The sequence below is a fragment of the Coffea arabica genome, chromosome 7c (genome assembly GCF_036785885.1).
Source record: "Coffea arabica cultivar ET-39 chromosome 7c, Coffea Arabica ET-39 HiFi, whole genome shotgun sequence".
NCBI lineage: Eukaryota > Viridiplantae > Streptophyta > Magnoliopsida > Gentianales > Rubiaceae > Coffea > Coffea arabica.
This window is the reverse complement of record NC_092322.1, coordinates 15,981,176-15,997,221: the sequence shown is the minus strand read 5'-3', so window position 1 is coordinate 15,997,221 and position 16,046 is coordinate 15,981,176. Positions and strand designations below refer to the sequence as shown.

The following is a 16,046-nucleotide window of genomic DNA, read 5'->3' as shown; positions in this document are numbered from 1 at the left end:
AGTAACTTATACTCCCAAAGGGATGCCCAAATTGCCTTTTATGCTGCATAACTAGAATCTAGATATTTTAGTACTTATTTTAAAATTTTGAGTGTAGTTTTGTTTGCATGAAAATGTAATCCTCAATCATAATTCAAAAGCAGCTTAGGATACGCTTCTTTTTTTTTTTTTTTTTCTTTTTTGTGGGATCTTAAAGATCAATCAGAATATCAAAAAAAAAAGTAGTTGAAACTATAATAAAATAGCTATTTGTGAAGGTCAAAAACTAAAATTAGGTTTTCAAAATCAATTGAAAATTGATAAATGTTTATTTTACATGTTTTTAGTGTATTTTATTACCTAGTTGTTTTGTATGCTTTAGTTATTCTAAGAGCCACTAACTAGATTTCTAGTAAATTTTGCTTTTTGTGGTTTGGTTGCACTAACACATTGGTATTTTGGCTAAAAATTGAGTTATAACTATTGGATTGAAATCATTCTTGAACCTTTTAAAGCTAATATCCTGGGCTATATTTTTTATGAGACATTGAAGTCCAATTCACATGTTTTTATTTAGTAAAAAAGGTGAAATGCAGCCATACATTGCTGCTACCAAAATATGGAAAAGGTTGCTAACTAGTCAAGAGTATTTTGGTCATTTACTAGTCACCAGACCTCTAAATGAGATGATTTTTGATGTATTAGAAAGTTAACTCAAAGGGCTACAATTTTTATAATTTGTACAAGAGCCAGGTCGACTCCATCACCGAGAAATTTGTAGCTCTAATTGGTGTAAAATAGAGCAATTTCTAGAATCCTGTCCAAAGTGTCAAACCCGTTGGGGAAGTGAATTTGTGGACTAAAATGTTGGCTCCAACCGCGTTTTCACTTTGCAGCTGTGCAAGTTGCAACTATTACACAACCACTGGGCCAATAGCTCAGTGGTCACCAGGGAAAGATTTAAGTCTCTCCTTGGGTTGTAGGTGAGGGTTCAAACTTCATTTACAGCGAAAAAAATTTAAGAGTTATGCCATAACACTCCCTTGGTCTAGTTGAATTTGTATACCCACTAGCCCCTACCACAGCCTCCTTAGACTCCTCCTCCCCCTAGATTAGGATAGAGTAGGTTAAACAAATGCATCGTTGCTGACAAAAAAAAAAAGTTGCAACTATTACACACAAACTTTTTGACCAAATTTTCTAAAGATTTCGATTGGTTTTGCCCAAAGAGATCTTGAAGACTTCAAGAAACATACTTTGGGAATCTCTAAGACCTATTTTGCATCGATTTTAACGAAGTTGATGGAACAAATTTATCCATAAATATGGGACTTCAACACACATTTTTATATCTTTAAGCCTAGGAAAATACTGCACAAGAAGTAGTTTTTCACTAGAACTTCATAGTTCATTAGCTTAGTTTTGAGTAGCTTGGAAGGCAGAAGAAAACCACTAAAAATATAGCTCTTAAACTGCAAAACTCCTAGTTGTTACTTAAGATTGGATTAGGCTAGATAGTTTTTGATCCATTCTTGTATTCATCGCTAGACATGGATGAAAATTGAAGGAGCACAGATGGAGATCTTGGGAGCTCATATGACAAAGGTGACATCTCTCCAATCACTCTTGTATTTGATTTCATATTTAGTTATAATGCAGGTTTGGTCTTTTTTTTTTTCACTATGTTGTTCTAAAGTTTCATGCCTAAGTAGGTTTAATCTCTTCTTTGTTGGATGAAATGAACTTGGTTGTCGTGTTTATCCTTTGAGCAGGTATTTCGCATTTTTGTTTGTAAGATCATGATTAACTAGTCATTTATTGTGATTATCTAAATCAAGGTGTTAAATTATCAACGAGAATTGGGGTTTAATATTAGTTTAAAGAAGTACTAGATCTAGAGAGTTCACTCACGAGAGTAAAGGAATATCTTTAGAACTTTTTATCATGTAATTTCACAGGAACTTATGAACTTATAGTTAATTTCATAACCACGAGAGTAGGTATTGATTAGTTATATGTACAGTTGATTTATTACGAGAGTAAATTTCACATAAATTGAAAAATTACGCTATCCTTAGCCAAGGCTATGGATTGCAATAATCTGGTTATTTATCTAGCAAGGTTAGAGAGAAAACCGATCGTAGGAGCTTTTCTTGTATTTGTATCTTTTGTTTGTTTTTGCTTCTAGTTTAGTTTTACTTTCTAGTTATTTATATTTGTCTAAATAATATAGGAATTTGAATAGCGTTGGTAGTTGATCATCTTTCCTTGTACACTGTTTGGAGTTGTAGTAGTGAAAGTAAGAAAATCTAAAGTTACACTAACAGTAGCACATACTTTGTAATAGGATTCAGCAATACAGGAGAGTTATATGCTTTCATTTATTTATTTAGTTAACAATAGATAATAAGATCAAGGTTGAGACCTTATGAATTATAAATTTTTATTCAAATCTCCTGCCCTTTCTTCGTTTCTTAAATCTCATCCTTTCTCTGTTCACGTTTTTTTTTTCTTTTTAAGGAATGAGATCAAGGAAACTATTTAGTACCACATGCATAAAGGTTAGCTAATTATCATGCAGATTGTGTAAATCTAATTTTCAAATAAAAACATAAACTATTAAGTGATAGTCAATTCTGATTGTCAATCATAAATAATACACTTGGAAACCGTACAAATTGTCCCTCTGTAATGTGGTTGGAAGCGTGTTTTTGAACTGTGTCTCAGAACCCGTCTTCTCCGAAGGCGCAACTTTGAAATTGCCACAACACAATGCTCAGGCGCTCTCAGCCTTTCAGGCCGTGCGCTCTTCCCAGCCCCCAGTTTTGCACTCTATAGACATATCACATGGTTATGAAATCCTCATTTTTGGGCAGCTGGAAGCACCGACGCTGGAAAAGTATGTCAGGATTTTATCGCACCGTACCCGATGGCCGTCGTCAGGGACCCCATTGCTCTAGATACAAAGGCATTAAATCCATGAACATGACTATTACATGGCACGTCAAGAATGGGCAACTCGAACAAGCCCGAAGAGTGTTCGACGAAATGCCTGAACGAACAGTAGTCTCATGGAACGCCATGATCTCTGGCTACTCGAAATGGGGCAAGTTCAATGAAGCACTGTCTTTGCTTTCTCTGATGTACTGCTCCAATTCAAAGCTCAACGAGACCACTTGTTCGTCAGCACTAAGCATTTGTGGCCGCGAGCGGTCATTGGGTGAAGAGGGACAGCAAATTCATGGTTTGGTTTTAAAATCTGGTCTTGAGAGTTTTCAGTTTGTGGGGAGTTCTTTGCTCTACTTTTATGCTAGTTGTTGCGATATTAGGAAAGCTAGACAAGTGTTTGATGAATTACATGAGACGAATGAGTTGTTATGGAGCTTGATGCTTGTGGGCTGTGTTCAGAATAATCTACTGGATGATGCGTTGTGTGTTTTCAACAAGATGCCTCGCCGGGGTGTTGTTGAATGGACTACATTGATTTCAGGTTATGTGAAGATTGATGGTGGATGTAAAAAGGCTCTGGAGTTGTTTCAGAGGATGAGAACCGAAGCAGTCCCTAATGAGTTCACTCTGGATTCCATCATAAGGGCTTGTGGAAGATTGGGTGCTTTGCCTGAAGGAAAAGTAGTACACGGGCTTCTGATAAAATTGGGGTTTGAGCTTGAACTTTCAATTAGTGGTGCTCTTGTTGACTTTTACAGTAACAGTGAAGCTATTGGCGATGCCAAGAAGATTTATGATACATTGGAGAATCCATGTATGAACATTTCGAACACTTTAATTGGTGGGCTTCTAAGAATGGGTAAGGTTGAGGAAGCTGAATTGGTTTTTAGTGGATTAGTTGAGAGGAATTCAGTTTCATATAGTCTGATGATCAAGGGATATGCATTGTTTGGTCGAGTAGAGGATTCAAAGAAGTTATTTCTGGAAACGCCAGCAAGAAGTTTAATTTGCTTGAATACAATGATTCATGTGCTGTGCAAGGCTGGTGAAATTCATAAAGCTCTGGAGCTTTTTGAAGAAACTAAAGAAAAAGGAAGCCCTGTTACTTGGAATTCCATGATTTCAGGGTATATTGAAAATGATCAACATGAGAATGCAATAAATTTATATATAGACATGCGTAGGTTGTCAATATCCCCAACCAGATCAACTTTTTCTGCTTTGCTTCGTGCATGTTCATGTCTTGGGGCTCTTCAGAAAGGGCAGCAGATCCATAGTCAATTGACTAAAACTCCATTCGAGTTGAATATTTATGTTGGTACAGCTCTTGTTGACATGTATTCCAAGTGTGGGAGCATTTCTGATGCTCAAGCATCTTTTATTTGCATTTCAAATCCTAATGTAGCAGCTTGGACAGCTTTAATTTGTGGCTACGCACATCATGGTCTTGGATCTGAGGCAACCTTGCTTTTTGAGCAAATGTTGGATCAGGGAATAAACCCAAATGCTGCAACCCTTGTTGCTGTCTTATCTGCATGTACTGCTGCTGGTTTGGTCAATAAGGGGATGGAGATTTTCCGATCAATGGAACAAGCTTATGGTCTAGCCCCATCGTTGGAGCATCTTACTTGTGCGGTGGCTCTTTTATGTCAATCTGGTCTGCTTCTGGAAGCTGAGGAGCTTATGAAGGAGATGCCATTTGAGGCTGATGAAATTCTCTTGATTACAATGTTAAACGCATGTTGGTCTTGGATTGACATTGATGTGGGTGAGAGAGTGGCCCACAAGATGTTTACTTTGGACCCTAAGCCTACATGTGTTTTGATGTCTAACATGTATGCCGCATTGGGGAAGTGGGGGGAGAAGATAAAAGCCCGAAAGATACTGAAAGAGCTAGAAGTGAAGAAGGATCCTGGATGTAGCTGGATTGATATAAATAGCAGAACTAATATATTCAGTGTAGAAGATAGAACCCATCCTTGCTGTAATATGATTTATGCAACTCTGAAGCATCTTAAGGCAAATATAGAATCATGTGCAGAATTTCAATTTTATTCTCCAGAACAAATGAAAGCGGCTTTATTCAGTTTTACACCTTGAGACAGTAGACTCTTTTCAGAATTCAGAGTTATCTGCTAGTAATTTTGCTATTACACCGTCATTGTAAGAGACTTCTTAAACTCTTTACCTCAGTCAAATTACATCCTGAATTAGGTAAATTTTGATCAGTTTTACATCCTGAATTAGGAATTTAACCACTTCTGCTCTTAAAGGATATTTTTGAACGTAGAATTCAGCTGATTAGTGGAGAGAAGACTTAATTCTTGTTTTGTCTAATAACTAATTGGTTCAAAATGTGTCCCCTTTCCAATGGCTTCATTTTTGTCAATGTCCAAAAGTTGCCATGAACCACATGAGTTAGTATTCTTATTGTGTTTCAACTGAAATTTCTGGAATCCTGTGAAATAAAATTGTGTAGTATGATTATTTAGTTTATACTTTCAAATTGACTTCTATGAAAATTTGAGATTATAACATACATCTTGACGGTAGATGATCAAGGGTGTTCACAGAGGCGGAGAAGAATAGGTTGGGTTTTTGGGAAACAGAAGGGAGACAGAAGTTACACGGTACGGCCATCTTTTTGTAACTGTCAGATCTTATGTTAATTAATGATTAATGTGTAATTTGTTTTTTCTTGTGTTTTAGGATTTACCATTACCTCTTATCTTTTTCAAACCTGCAATTGATCCCTTTTGTGCTGAATATGAAAAGGTTGAATTTCTTTGTTTTACATGACTTGGTAGAAGTTTTTTTGGATGCTTCCTAGTGGATTCGAAAGATTGGAATCATTCTTTTTTTTTTTTCCCTTTTTTTTATCACAAGTTGCAGCGCTCCGCCTGTCCCCTGCCTCAGAATTGCGAAATCCTGGCTCCACTGGTGTTATTGTGTTTGATTTTGTTAATCTGTAACTTGATAAACATGAAAATGTTGTGGTCCTCCTAAGATGGGAGGAAGAATAATACATGTGCAATAGAATGATACATGGCAGGCTTCTGCATCTTTGTTAGGTGAAGCTTTAATGCTGCCTCAGGACACTAGTTTCGCCTAATGAATTGTGGATGCTGATGGCTAGTGTTCTCCAATAAGTCTTAGTTAACTGGCCAACTTTTGGTTAAAACTGAGAAGTGAAATGGGCATGATAGCAAGTGACTATATGGTTATGTTTGCGTCACTGAACCAATACCAGATGTAGAAGGATTATAATTTTATCTTGATATTTTGGAAGTGTTATAATTTCCTTTTAAGTGCTCGTTCTCCGACATTTGAGCGAATCTTATCTGCTTCAGCATGCTGAGCAATTAGAATAAGTTCTGAACTTTCAATCTTTCTGTTGCATAATTTACTTGTTCACCCTGGTTACACATCATGGTTTTGTATGATTATCCAGAGAAAGTATTTTGTCTTTCAGAAGGCAGTGTTCATTTTCAGATGAGGCACGCGGTTTGCATGTCCAAGAACGATCACATGTATAGATTTGATGCAAAAAGCATATTTTTCCCTGAAGCTGCAAAATGGATAATCCTTCAAGATTAGTATAGGTTGTGTTTATTGTTCAAATTTCTCAGACTACAATCCTAACACACCTTCCGTTACTCAGATAACAGATGCCAACTCTGAATCTATCATTACCAGTGGGTTCAAGCCAGGCATAATCCTCATTTCAGCAGGGTAATTATGTAGCTAACATATCCATCCATTTCTGACTTCGGATTCTAGGGTCCTTCAGCTTTTGCCTTCCATATTTTGTTATATCTTCTATTTGTGAAAACTCTCTATGAAAACAAATTAGAGTTGCATAGCAAACTGTGGGCAGTAAATCTTTTTGAGTTATTTCTATTCTTCTATCTTGCTTTCTTTCACATATTTCTATAGTATGTTTTCTCTACATTATGAATTCAATGAATTAACAAGCATTCATTTGTTCTCCCTTCTGCATCCAAGGAGGTATGTTGACATATCAAATTTTGGTTCTGTAGTAACATGGAAAACTTTAGCAGGTCTTTGGTACATAGTGGTAACATATCCCAGATGGTATTCCATGTTACTGTAAGCCTTAGTTTCCTTTCATGACCTAAAAAAGAAAAAAATAATTCTAGATTCACTTGTGAGTTGTGACTAAAAGATTTCCAGATTTGATGGGCATATCTTGGATCCATTGGCAAGCCTAAAGTAACAACAGGGACATACTACATCCTTGCTTCAAGTATGAAAAAACTTGCCAAAGATTTATGTGGTGGGAACTGTCTTTTTCTTGGGAGGATATAACTTCAATTCCCTATCATACTCAGTGGGAGATTCTTTTCATGCTTTACTTTGGGAACCAAGCTTGGCTGCTGATTTTGTTGATCCCACCATTTTATGTGATGAACCATCGACAAAGTTAAAACAGGCAATCCAGAAAATGAAGCACATACGGTCCCTGTAAAAATGTCTGGAACTACTAAACTTGTCCTATTGCTCTATTCATTGCTCACTGCTTTTTTGTGAGTCCTGGATTCCTTCATCTAGTTAGAATGGTAGTGATGACCCAAAGAATCTAGTTGTTTTTGCTGTGAGAATGATATTTAGATGAAGTGAAATATGCTATACCGGACCTATTGACTAGTACTTCTGAATATTCCCAATATATGAGTGAGCAAATAGTTGTCAAGATCCCTTGACTCATAAAGCATCTAGTTTTTGAATGTCAAGTTTAATATGCAGTGGTTTAGCCTGTGCAGCCCATATTCTTGGAGAAAACAAGCAAAGATTATACATGACTTTTTGCATAAGGCCAAAATATCTTGTGATTGACATAGTTGAGCAGCATGTGGATGAGAATGATTGCAGCAAGTGTCACCAGCCATTACATTGCACACAGTTTGATTTTAATAGCAAACCAATAGTGTTTGTTTTGCCTCTCTTTTGCAGGGTAATGTGAAACAATTGGCGTCTGGTTTTCACAAAAAATAGTTGTGTAGATGACTGCACTGCTACAAATCTTGAAAGATTAAAATGCTTCACTTAAATGAGAAACATTTACATAAAATATTTGAAATAGGCAGCTTTAAGTTTTGTTATGAGAATTTGATATAGGCTTGTGGTAAACGTCTTGTTTCTCGTTTTCAAAAGATTTCAACACCCTCTCTTTTGTCTGTGGTTAAACTTAAATGCTGCTTATGGGTCCCAAAAAAATTTTTTTTTTTTTTAAAAAAAAAAAAAACTCCATTAGACCCTTAAAAAATACAACTTGTTTTACAGCGTAAACGTGCACCAGATCTGGTTGGGGATTTTCCAAGAAATAATGAAAACGTAATTGAACTACAAGCCTTTTTTTTTTGAAGAGATAATAATATGTACTAATACTACAAGCGTTGACAAGGTCAAGTTTACTAATATTAAAAAGTCTTATGCTTGCCAAAAGATGGATCTCTGTCTGGATCACCAGCGAGCTGCAATGTTCTTGAATTTCCTTCACAAAAAGAACTTCATCATCCCTCTATCTGCTGCTGCTTTTTATTAAGGGCAAATTCCACTCTACCCCTCGTGTGGTTTAGCATTTTTTTTTTTGCATAACCCCCTTTATGGTTTCAAAAGCTATATATAACCCCCTCATGGTTTGGATTAAAGTGTCAAAGTGATGGAAATGATCATTCGTAACAGAGTCATCTAAAATATCAAAAATACCCTTATGTAAAGTTAAAAATTATTTATTAACCAAGGGGGTTATTTGTATATTTTGAAAACCATAAGGGGGTTGTATGATAAAGTATTAAACTATAAGGGGTTATATGGTAAAATATAAAAATCATACCGGGTTAGTGTGTTATGTATTTATAAGGGTAATTTAGACATTTTTTAGAAGTTCCGTTACAAATGACTATTTCCATCACTTTGACACTTTAATTCAAATCATGAAGGGGTTATGTATAGATTTTGAAACCATAGGGGGTTATGTAGAAAAACGCTAAACCACGGGGTAAAATGTAATTTGCCCTTTTATTAATGCAGCTGCTGACTGAATAAATACTATTTAGCTGTCTTGTTAAGCATAAACTGAACACATCATTAATGCAGCCCAATATAGTACTGTTGTTAGCTATCTTATTAATTAGCTTAATAAAAAGCAGAAGCTGCTGACTTGAAAAGCATTGTATTTTTATTAATGAGCTTAATATAATCAACTTTGTGTTAAGCTCTGCCCTTCATCTACAAATACAATGCTTTAAGCTTTAAACTTGTACATTATTGTTGCTGTGCACTCCAACATATTTGTTCGTTTTACTTGGCAAATTCCTTGGACGTTGAAGTCATGAGCATTTTTTTTTTTTTAAAAAAAGCCTAGTTAACAATTTTTTTGTAACAAAAAATGAAGGCTTATAACATATCATAACACTTAATGCTAAAAGAAAAAAGGAACAAAATTATAACATCTGAATAAAATGAAAAAATTCACAGGAAAAGGCGGAAAGAAGAATTCAAAGAAAAAAAAAAAGAGAGGAGAGTCAGAAAATATTATTAACCAAGATCAAATTCCTGACCAACTGCGGCGCTAGAAGTTACAACTTCATAACACTCAGAGCTGTAGGCTAAATCATGCAAAGAGAGAAAACTGCTTTCAGACTGCGAAAGATTAAAAAGTGGAAAACAATGCAACCTTGTGTTGAATAACAATATCAATTAGTTTAATAAAGGAACTTCCCAAGGTTGATTTCTGAAGAGCCAGGCTGCAGTTAAGGAGAACAATACCACTTGCTATTAATAGCTAAGAACAAGTATTCCTCCAAGAAATGTGGAAGGGGAACAGAGAGGAGAGATAAAGCCAGACCATCCCATTGTCCAGTTATAAGGGGGCAAAGAAGAAAAAAAAGGCTAAATCCCAGGCAGTCTAAGCAAGTTTTTTAATAAATAGGGCAAATTATAATTTACTCCCCTGGGGTTTAGTGTTTTGTTACGTAACCCCTCCTATGATTTCAAAAGTTATACATAATCCTCTCATAGTTTGAATTAAAGTGTCAAAATGACGGAATTTGCAATTCATAACGGAGTCAACTAAAACATCAAAAATACTTGTATGTAAAGTTAAAAATTATTTATTAATCACAGGAGTTATGTATATATATATAAATATTGAAAACCGTTAGAGAATTATATGGTAAAGTATAAGGGGGTTATATGGTAAAATATAGAATTATATATACGGGATTGAAGTGTCATGCATATTATGTTTATATATTTTGGTCACTTAAACCATTTTAATTTTTAAACAAGGGTAATTTTGACATTTTTATAGGCTCCGTTAAGGATGATCATTTCCGTCATTTTGACACTTTAATCCAAATTATGAGGGAAGTTTGTATTTAGGTTTTAAAATTAGAGGGAGGTTACGTGAAAATCAGCTATACCAAAGGGGGGTAGAGTGTAATTTGCCCTAATAAATAAGATTGGATCTTTGTTCTTAATTATATTCATTAATTTTAAAAAGCTTGCTCGTGAAATTTTTTGGACACTAATGCTCTTAACCTTTCTTGCCAACATTAGGATGAGAATCGTGTTATGAAGCACCTACTTCTTCCTTTGAAAAGATTTGGAGCCAATTACGCGTTGATTGTTAAACCAACTTGTATTTGTCAGGAATGGGACCAGAAGGCAATAACCACAGGGGGGCAAGAGGAAACAAGGGAATAGTTTTAGGTTTGTCTACAAATCAGTCAATTGCCAGCCAAGAAAAACAATGTATGTGGTTGAACAGAAATGCACATCAATAATCCTTTATGGAAGACCAGAAATATGTCACTAAGCTAATATTCCAGTTTAAGGAGGCAGTAACAACAGTACTATCAACAAACTTTCTAATAATAATTTCTTAATTTCCTGTACCATACAAATTCTTACCTTGGTAAGAAGGTCCAAGTCTTTGCCTTTCCTATGAATAGTATAGCAGCTTTCCACATAGGTGTACTCCAAGTCTTGAGCCGTCATTCTAGATATATTTCCTATTGTAATATAGTTGCTACAGGATATATTTCCTATCAGCATATAATTGATAATTTTACATGCACAAATTGTATAATTTAAATTAAATTCAATTTATGTACAAAATGATTCATAACATATGTTTGAGAGATATTTTACCATATGCGTATCTCTTTTTTTCCCATATTTATTAATAGAAATGCCTGCCATGTAAAGGGCTAAAACACAACACTTGAACCTGAGCCTCTGCCTAGTATAAATTAAACCATCTAGACAGAGATATCAAGACATGGCAAGAGAATATATATATATATATATATGGCATCAAATCCTCGATCTCGCTACACGCAATCCATTTGAGTTCCATTTTTAACTGAGACTTCCACATTGCTGAGAATAATAGAAGGATTCTTTCTATTTTATAATTGCTACAGCTAAAAAATTGTGTGGCTCATAATGACGATAAGGCAGCCTTTCGTCTGCCTTCCTTTTAACTATCTAAATTGTTTCTCATTCTAACTAGAGAATAAAAAATTGGGAGCATTTTTACTCTTATGAAAAATCTCCTAGCAGCCGAGGAATAGAAAAAATGCCTCAAGTATATGCCATGAATGGAGGAAATGGACCTCAAAGCTATAACCAAAACTCATCCTTTCAGGTTGCTAGTTTAAACTGCAGTTACCTCATTATAAATGTCTAAGGTATGTAAGTATAAAGATTTTTTTTTTTTTTTTTTGGTGGCAGAGAGGAGCAGTAGAGGTTGCAAAAGAACTTATCAATGAAGAGATTGACAAAGAACTTGATGTCAAGCATCTTTCTTCAACCTCTGTGCATCCATTTCGCATAGCAGATTTTGGCTGCTCTACAGGACCAAATACATTTGTGGCCATGAAAGTCATAAGAGAAGCCCTGGAGGAAAAACTCAGAAAAGAGGGACTAGCATCTGAAGTCCCTGAGTTTCAAGTCTTTTTTAATGACCATATATCTAATGATTTCAACACACTTTTTGCTTCACTTCCACAAGAGAGACACTACCTTGCAGCTGGAGTGCCTGGTGATTTTCACAAGGTTTTGCTCCCAAAGGCATCCCTTCATTCTGCTCACTCATCTTGAGCGCTTCACTGGCTTTCAGATGTGCCAAAAGAGGTCACAGACAACAAGTCCCCTGCATGGAACAAAGGAAAGATTCACTACGGAGGGGCCAAAAAGGAAGTTCTTGAGGTTTATGCATCTCAATTTGCCAAGGACTTGGAGTCATTTCTGAATGCAAGGGCACACGAGCTCGTCGATGGAGGGCTGATGGCCCTTGTTATTCCTGCTGTCCTTGATGCCATCCGTGAATCTCAGACAACTATCGTCACAGAGAAAGAATTAGAAGTTCTAGGATATTGCCTCATGGACTTGGCTAAAAAGGTTAGATCTCATTAGTTTCAGATCTTCTTCAACTAAGAACTCTATGCGAATACATCTCAATGCAGGGATGCAACATAGAATTTTGATTTTCTTTGTCACTTGAATAATATTAAATTTGAATTATGATCTAATATATCCTAGATAGTTTTAGATAGTTAAATTATTCATTTTTGAATTCAAATGACATTTGGAATTCTTTTTTAACACTTCTATGAACCTGCGGGACAGGGGTTTTGTTGGATTGGATCTTTGCAGGGAGGGGCAGCCACCCCCTCAAGAATTTTAAAATTTTCATTTTCCCTCTTATGAATTTTAAAAGGTTTATTTGTATTATAATTAGTCTTAAGAAATTACCCTTCTCCCCAAGCATGAGAATTGAGAATCTGGTATTCTGTGGAAATATTTTTGACATTTTTTATTTGCCCCACAAAAAAATTGCAAAACTTTTACTTGCAAATAGGGTTATGAATGAAGCTAATTGAGCCAAGCACTCAAGTTGTCAAACTTGTCTATCTATTCTAAAGAGTTTAAAATTGTATTTAAATTTAATTCATTTATTTATTACGCTGAATTTAGATTAGCTTTTATCAAGTCAAACTCAATTAAATTTTTCGCATATAAATTTCATATACTATGTTAAGTCAGCCAAGCTCGATTTCAAATTTGAAATTTTATTGGATACAAAATATTGTTTGTGTTTGGTTTGATTAATTGGTGAACTAAGCGCAAATTAGCTTTTACTATTTCAACATCAATTCAAGTATAATATATAGTTTCGTTCGTTTTTCATTCCTATTTGCAAATATAAGACATTATTTTGATATTAAGTCCTTACCCTCTAAACTTATGTACTTATTTCGCTGAAATAAAAAGGTACAAAGTATTGGATGGAAGTGAGCTTCATATGTCAAATTTACTACTTGTAACAAACATGGACAGAATAGAAATCATACCAGATAATTAATGCTGGCCCAAAAGCGTCACAACAAGGCACCAATCTCTTTTTCCAACATTTCTTCTGATTAATAAAAATATCCAGGATGAAACAAAATAGACACAGGAAATCAACCAAATCAGGCATAATATACCAATGGCAGAGAATGAATGGAATACCTCCATGAGTAGGAATTAACTATGTTCCATAATTTCTGAAACATGTCTTCAGCTTAAAAATAGCAGTTGCAAATCCATGAGTAGGAATTTTTAATTTTACAATTTCTTTATTTTGCATCCTTATACTATATAAGATTGAGTTTTGATTAAAAAATATGTTAGATTTCAATCGCATAGGTGGGTCTTTCTGGAAATGTGAAATGTTGTGTATTAGTTTAAAAGTTTTAGGTACAAGTTAAGGAAACATGTATTTGGGTATGCTTACTGAAAGACCCCATTTTAATACATTTAAAGTTATCATTGATGAACCATATGAGTATTGATGGAATGTGTAATTAGTGTGCAACCATTTTTGTATTATGTACAACCCATATATGCTTGTGTGTTGGTGTCATTACCGGAATATCCCTTAACTATCAATAATTCCACTTTTCAGCCGCAAATAATCGTTTGAGATATTGGTTTGTCTAAAACATTTGAATAGCAATCGGATTTAGGAAATGAGCAAACGATTTCTCTATCAATGGTAGGAACCCATTTCTCTATCATTTATAATCTGCATTTATGAGTCAGAAACGTTAGTCATTTTATCCCCTTACAGTTTCAGGAGTTAAGTTTTCTCTTTTTGTCTTTGTCTACAACGATTTGCCTCTTCCGTCCGAGCTCAACTCTGAAATTACCTATTATTTCGTCATTAATTATACCCAATTCAATTGCCGAATCGTTGGTATCTTAATGTTTAAACAGTTGATTATCAGTTTCTTTCTGTTCGCGTTCTAGGATTGAGATAATTCTATCTGGTTTCATACTAATCAAATCAGAATGCTCTTCAATCCCTGCTACTCCTGGTGGTTCAACGTGAGATTAGATTTCACCGCCCCCCCAATTTTTCAATTCCTCCCTTAATTTTGTCGGTGTGTTTTTAGTACCTACAATTAATAACTTTTATCGCGTTGCCTAACTGCAAGATAGCATTTTTCGTGTTGCCTAACCTTAATTGGTGTGGATTGGTTATAATCTTATAGGTTTGGAACAACAGTAAGAAAGAGTTCTCAGTAGGGATTCTGGAATAAGATTAGTTTTCTGTGTTGCTCTGCCTTTTTGCATTATCAACGACCTTCAATTTGACACAGTTTTATTGTAACGCTGTGTAAATTGATTGATTATATCGTTTATCATTTCATACTCAATTTTATTCCTTCTCACAATGTACTATTATTTGTTCAATAAAAAAATTTCCTTCCCCACAGGCACCAAACACCCGCGCGATGCGCGGGCACTCCCCCTAGTATACTACATAAGAATGAGTTTTGGTCAAAGTTTATCTTCGAATTTCGACTATAGGTTTTGGCTAACAAAAAAAAAAGTACTTTAAATACTAAGATGCACCTATTGCAGGGATTGGTCGATGAATTGAAATTGGATATGTTCAACTTGCCACTATATTACCCATCTCCTAATGAGATGGAGACCCTGATGAAGACAAATGAACATCTAAATGTTCAGAGAATGGAGATATTAAGTGTGTTTGGATTGCATTTTCCGTCATTTTTCATGAAAAAATTACTGTAGCGATTTGATATATATGTGAGGGAAAAAGGGGATAGGGAAATGTAATTACGGAAAACGACAATATTTTCCGACGAAAACAAGCAATCCAAACACACCTTAAGCATTCCAGGAAAGCACGTGGTTTTCTCCAACCCTAGTGGAATTGCTTTGTACCTCAGAGCTGCATTAGAGGGACTTCTAGAGAAACAATTTGGAAGTGATATCATGGATGAATTGTTTGAACTGTTTACGCAGAAACTTGCAGAGTCTTCCTCTCTCTTTAACCCTGAGAATCAAGATCTGGTTGTTATTTTTGTCCTCCTAAAGCGAAAATTGAGAACATGAAGCAAATTTAGTGGACCTTATGGATTGTGCTGGTGTTATTAGTTGCCAAAGGGCAACCCAAGAAATGGTTTTGAAACAGCTGCTCCTGACTGTGGAGCATTAGCTTGCATAATCCAGCATATCTAGAAGCTATCCATTGTAATGGATGAATAAAAAAGAACTTATAATGGATGATTAACGAAGAATAAAATCTCACGTATCTTATTGTCCAACTATAAGCTTGGTTGACGACATCATGTTAGAATATATATTTTGTGTGGCCTAAATAACCACATATGATATTTCTAATTATTTGATTAAATATTTTCTCACTAATTTAAGCGACAAATTTGTATGTGAAAAATTCAATCGAGCTCAATTTGATAAAAGCTCATGTGAACTCAAAACAGTGAATAAAGAAGCCAAATTAAACACAATTTTAGATTTTTTAGAATTGACTGTCACGCCCCATTTTTCGCGATGAAAAGCATGTTTACAAAAGATGTGATTTTTATTTTAAAATAAGTGAAAAAGACCTAAAATAGGACTTTAAAGAATGCGACAGTTTGGACCCAAAATTTAGTCTAAGAGGGTTTTCAAGAAAAATAGGAGTCACCACTTGGTTTGAGTTTGGGTGTACCAAGTCACCAAAAAAAATATTTTTTGATAAAAAAAAATAAATAAAACCCTTTTCAACA

General features: G+C 35.0%; 1 protein-coding gene and 1 pseudogene across 1 annotated transcript; both read left to right on the top strand.

The window, feature by feature from the left end:
- Positions 1-2,653: 2,653 nt before the first annotated feature.
- Positions 2,654-5,487, top strand: LOC113698504 (putative pentatricopeptide repeat-containing protein At3g25970). The gene has a single exon (XM_027218348.2). The coding sequence runs from the start codon at positions 2,827-2,829 to the stop codon at positions 5,026-5,028; it is 2,202 nt and encodes a 733-aa protein (XP_027074149.1). The 5' UTR covers positions 2,654-2,826; the 3' UTR covers positions 5,029-5,487.
- A 5,967-nt stretch (positions 5,488-11,454) lies between these two features.
- Positions 11,455-15,468, top strand: LOC113697754 (loganic acid O-methyltransferase-like; annotated as a pseudogene).
- Positions 15,469-16,046: the final 578 nt, after the last annotated feature.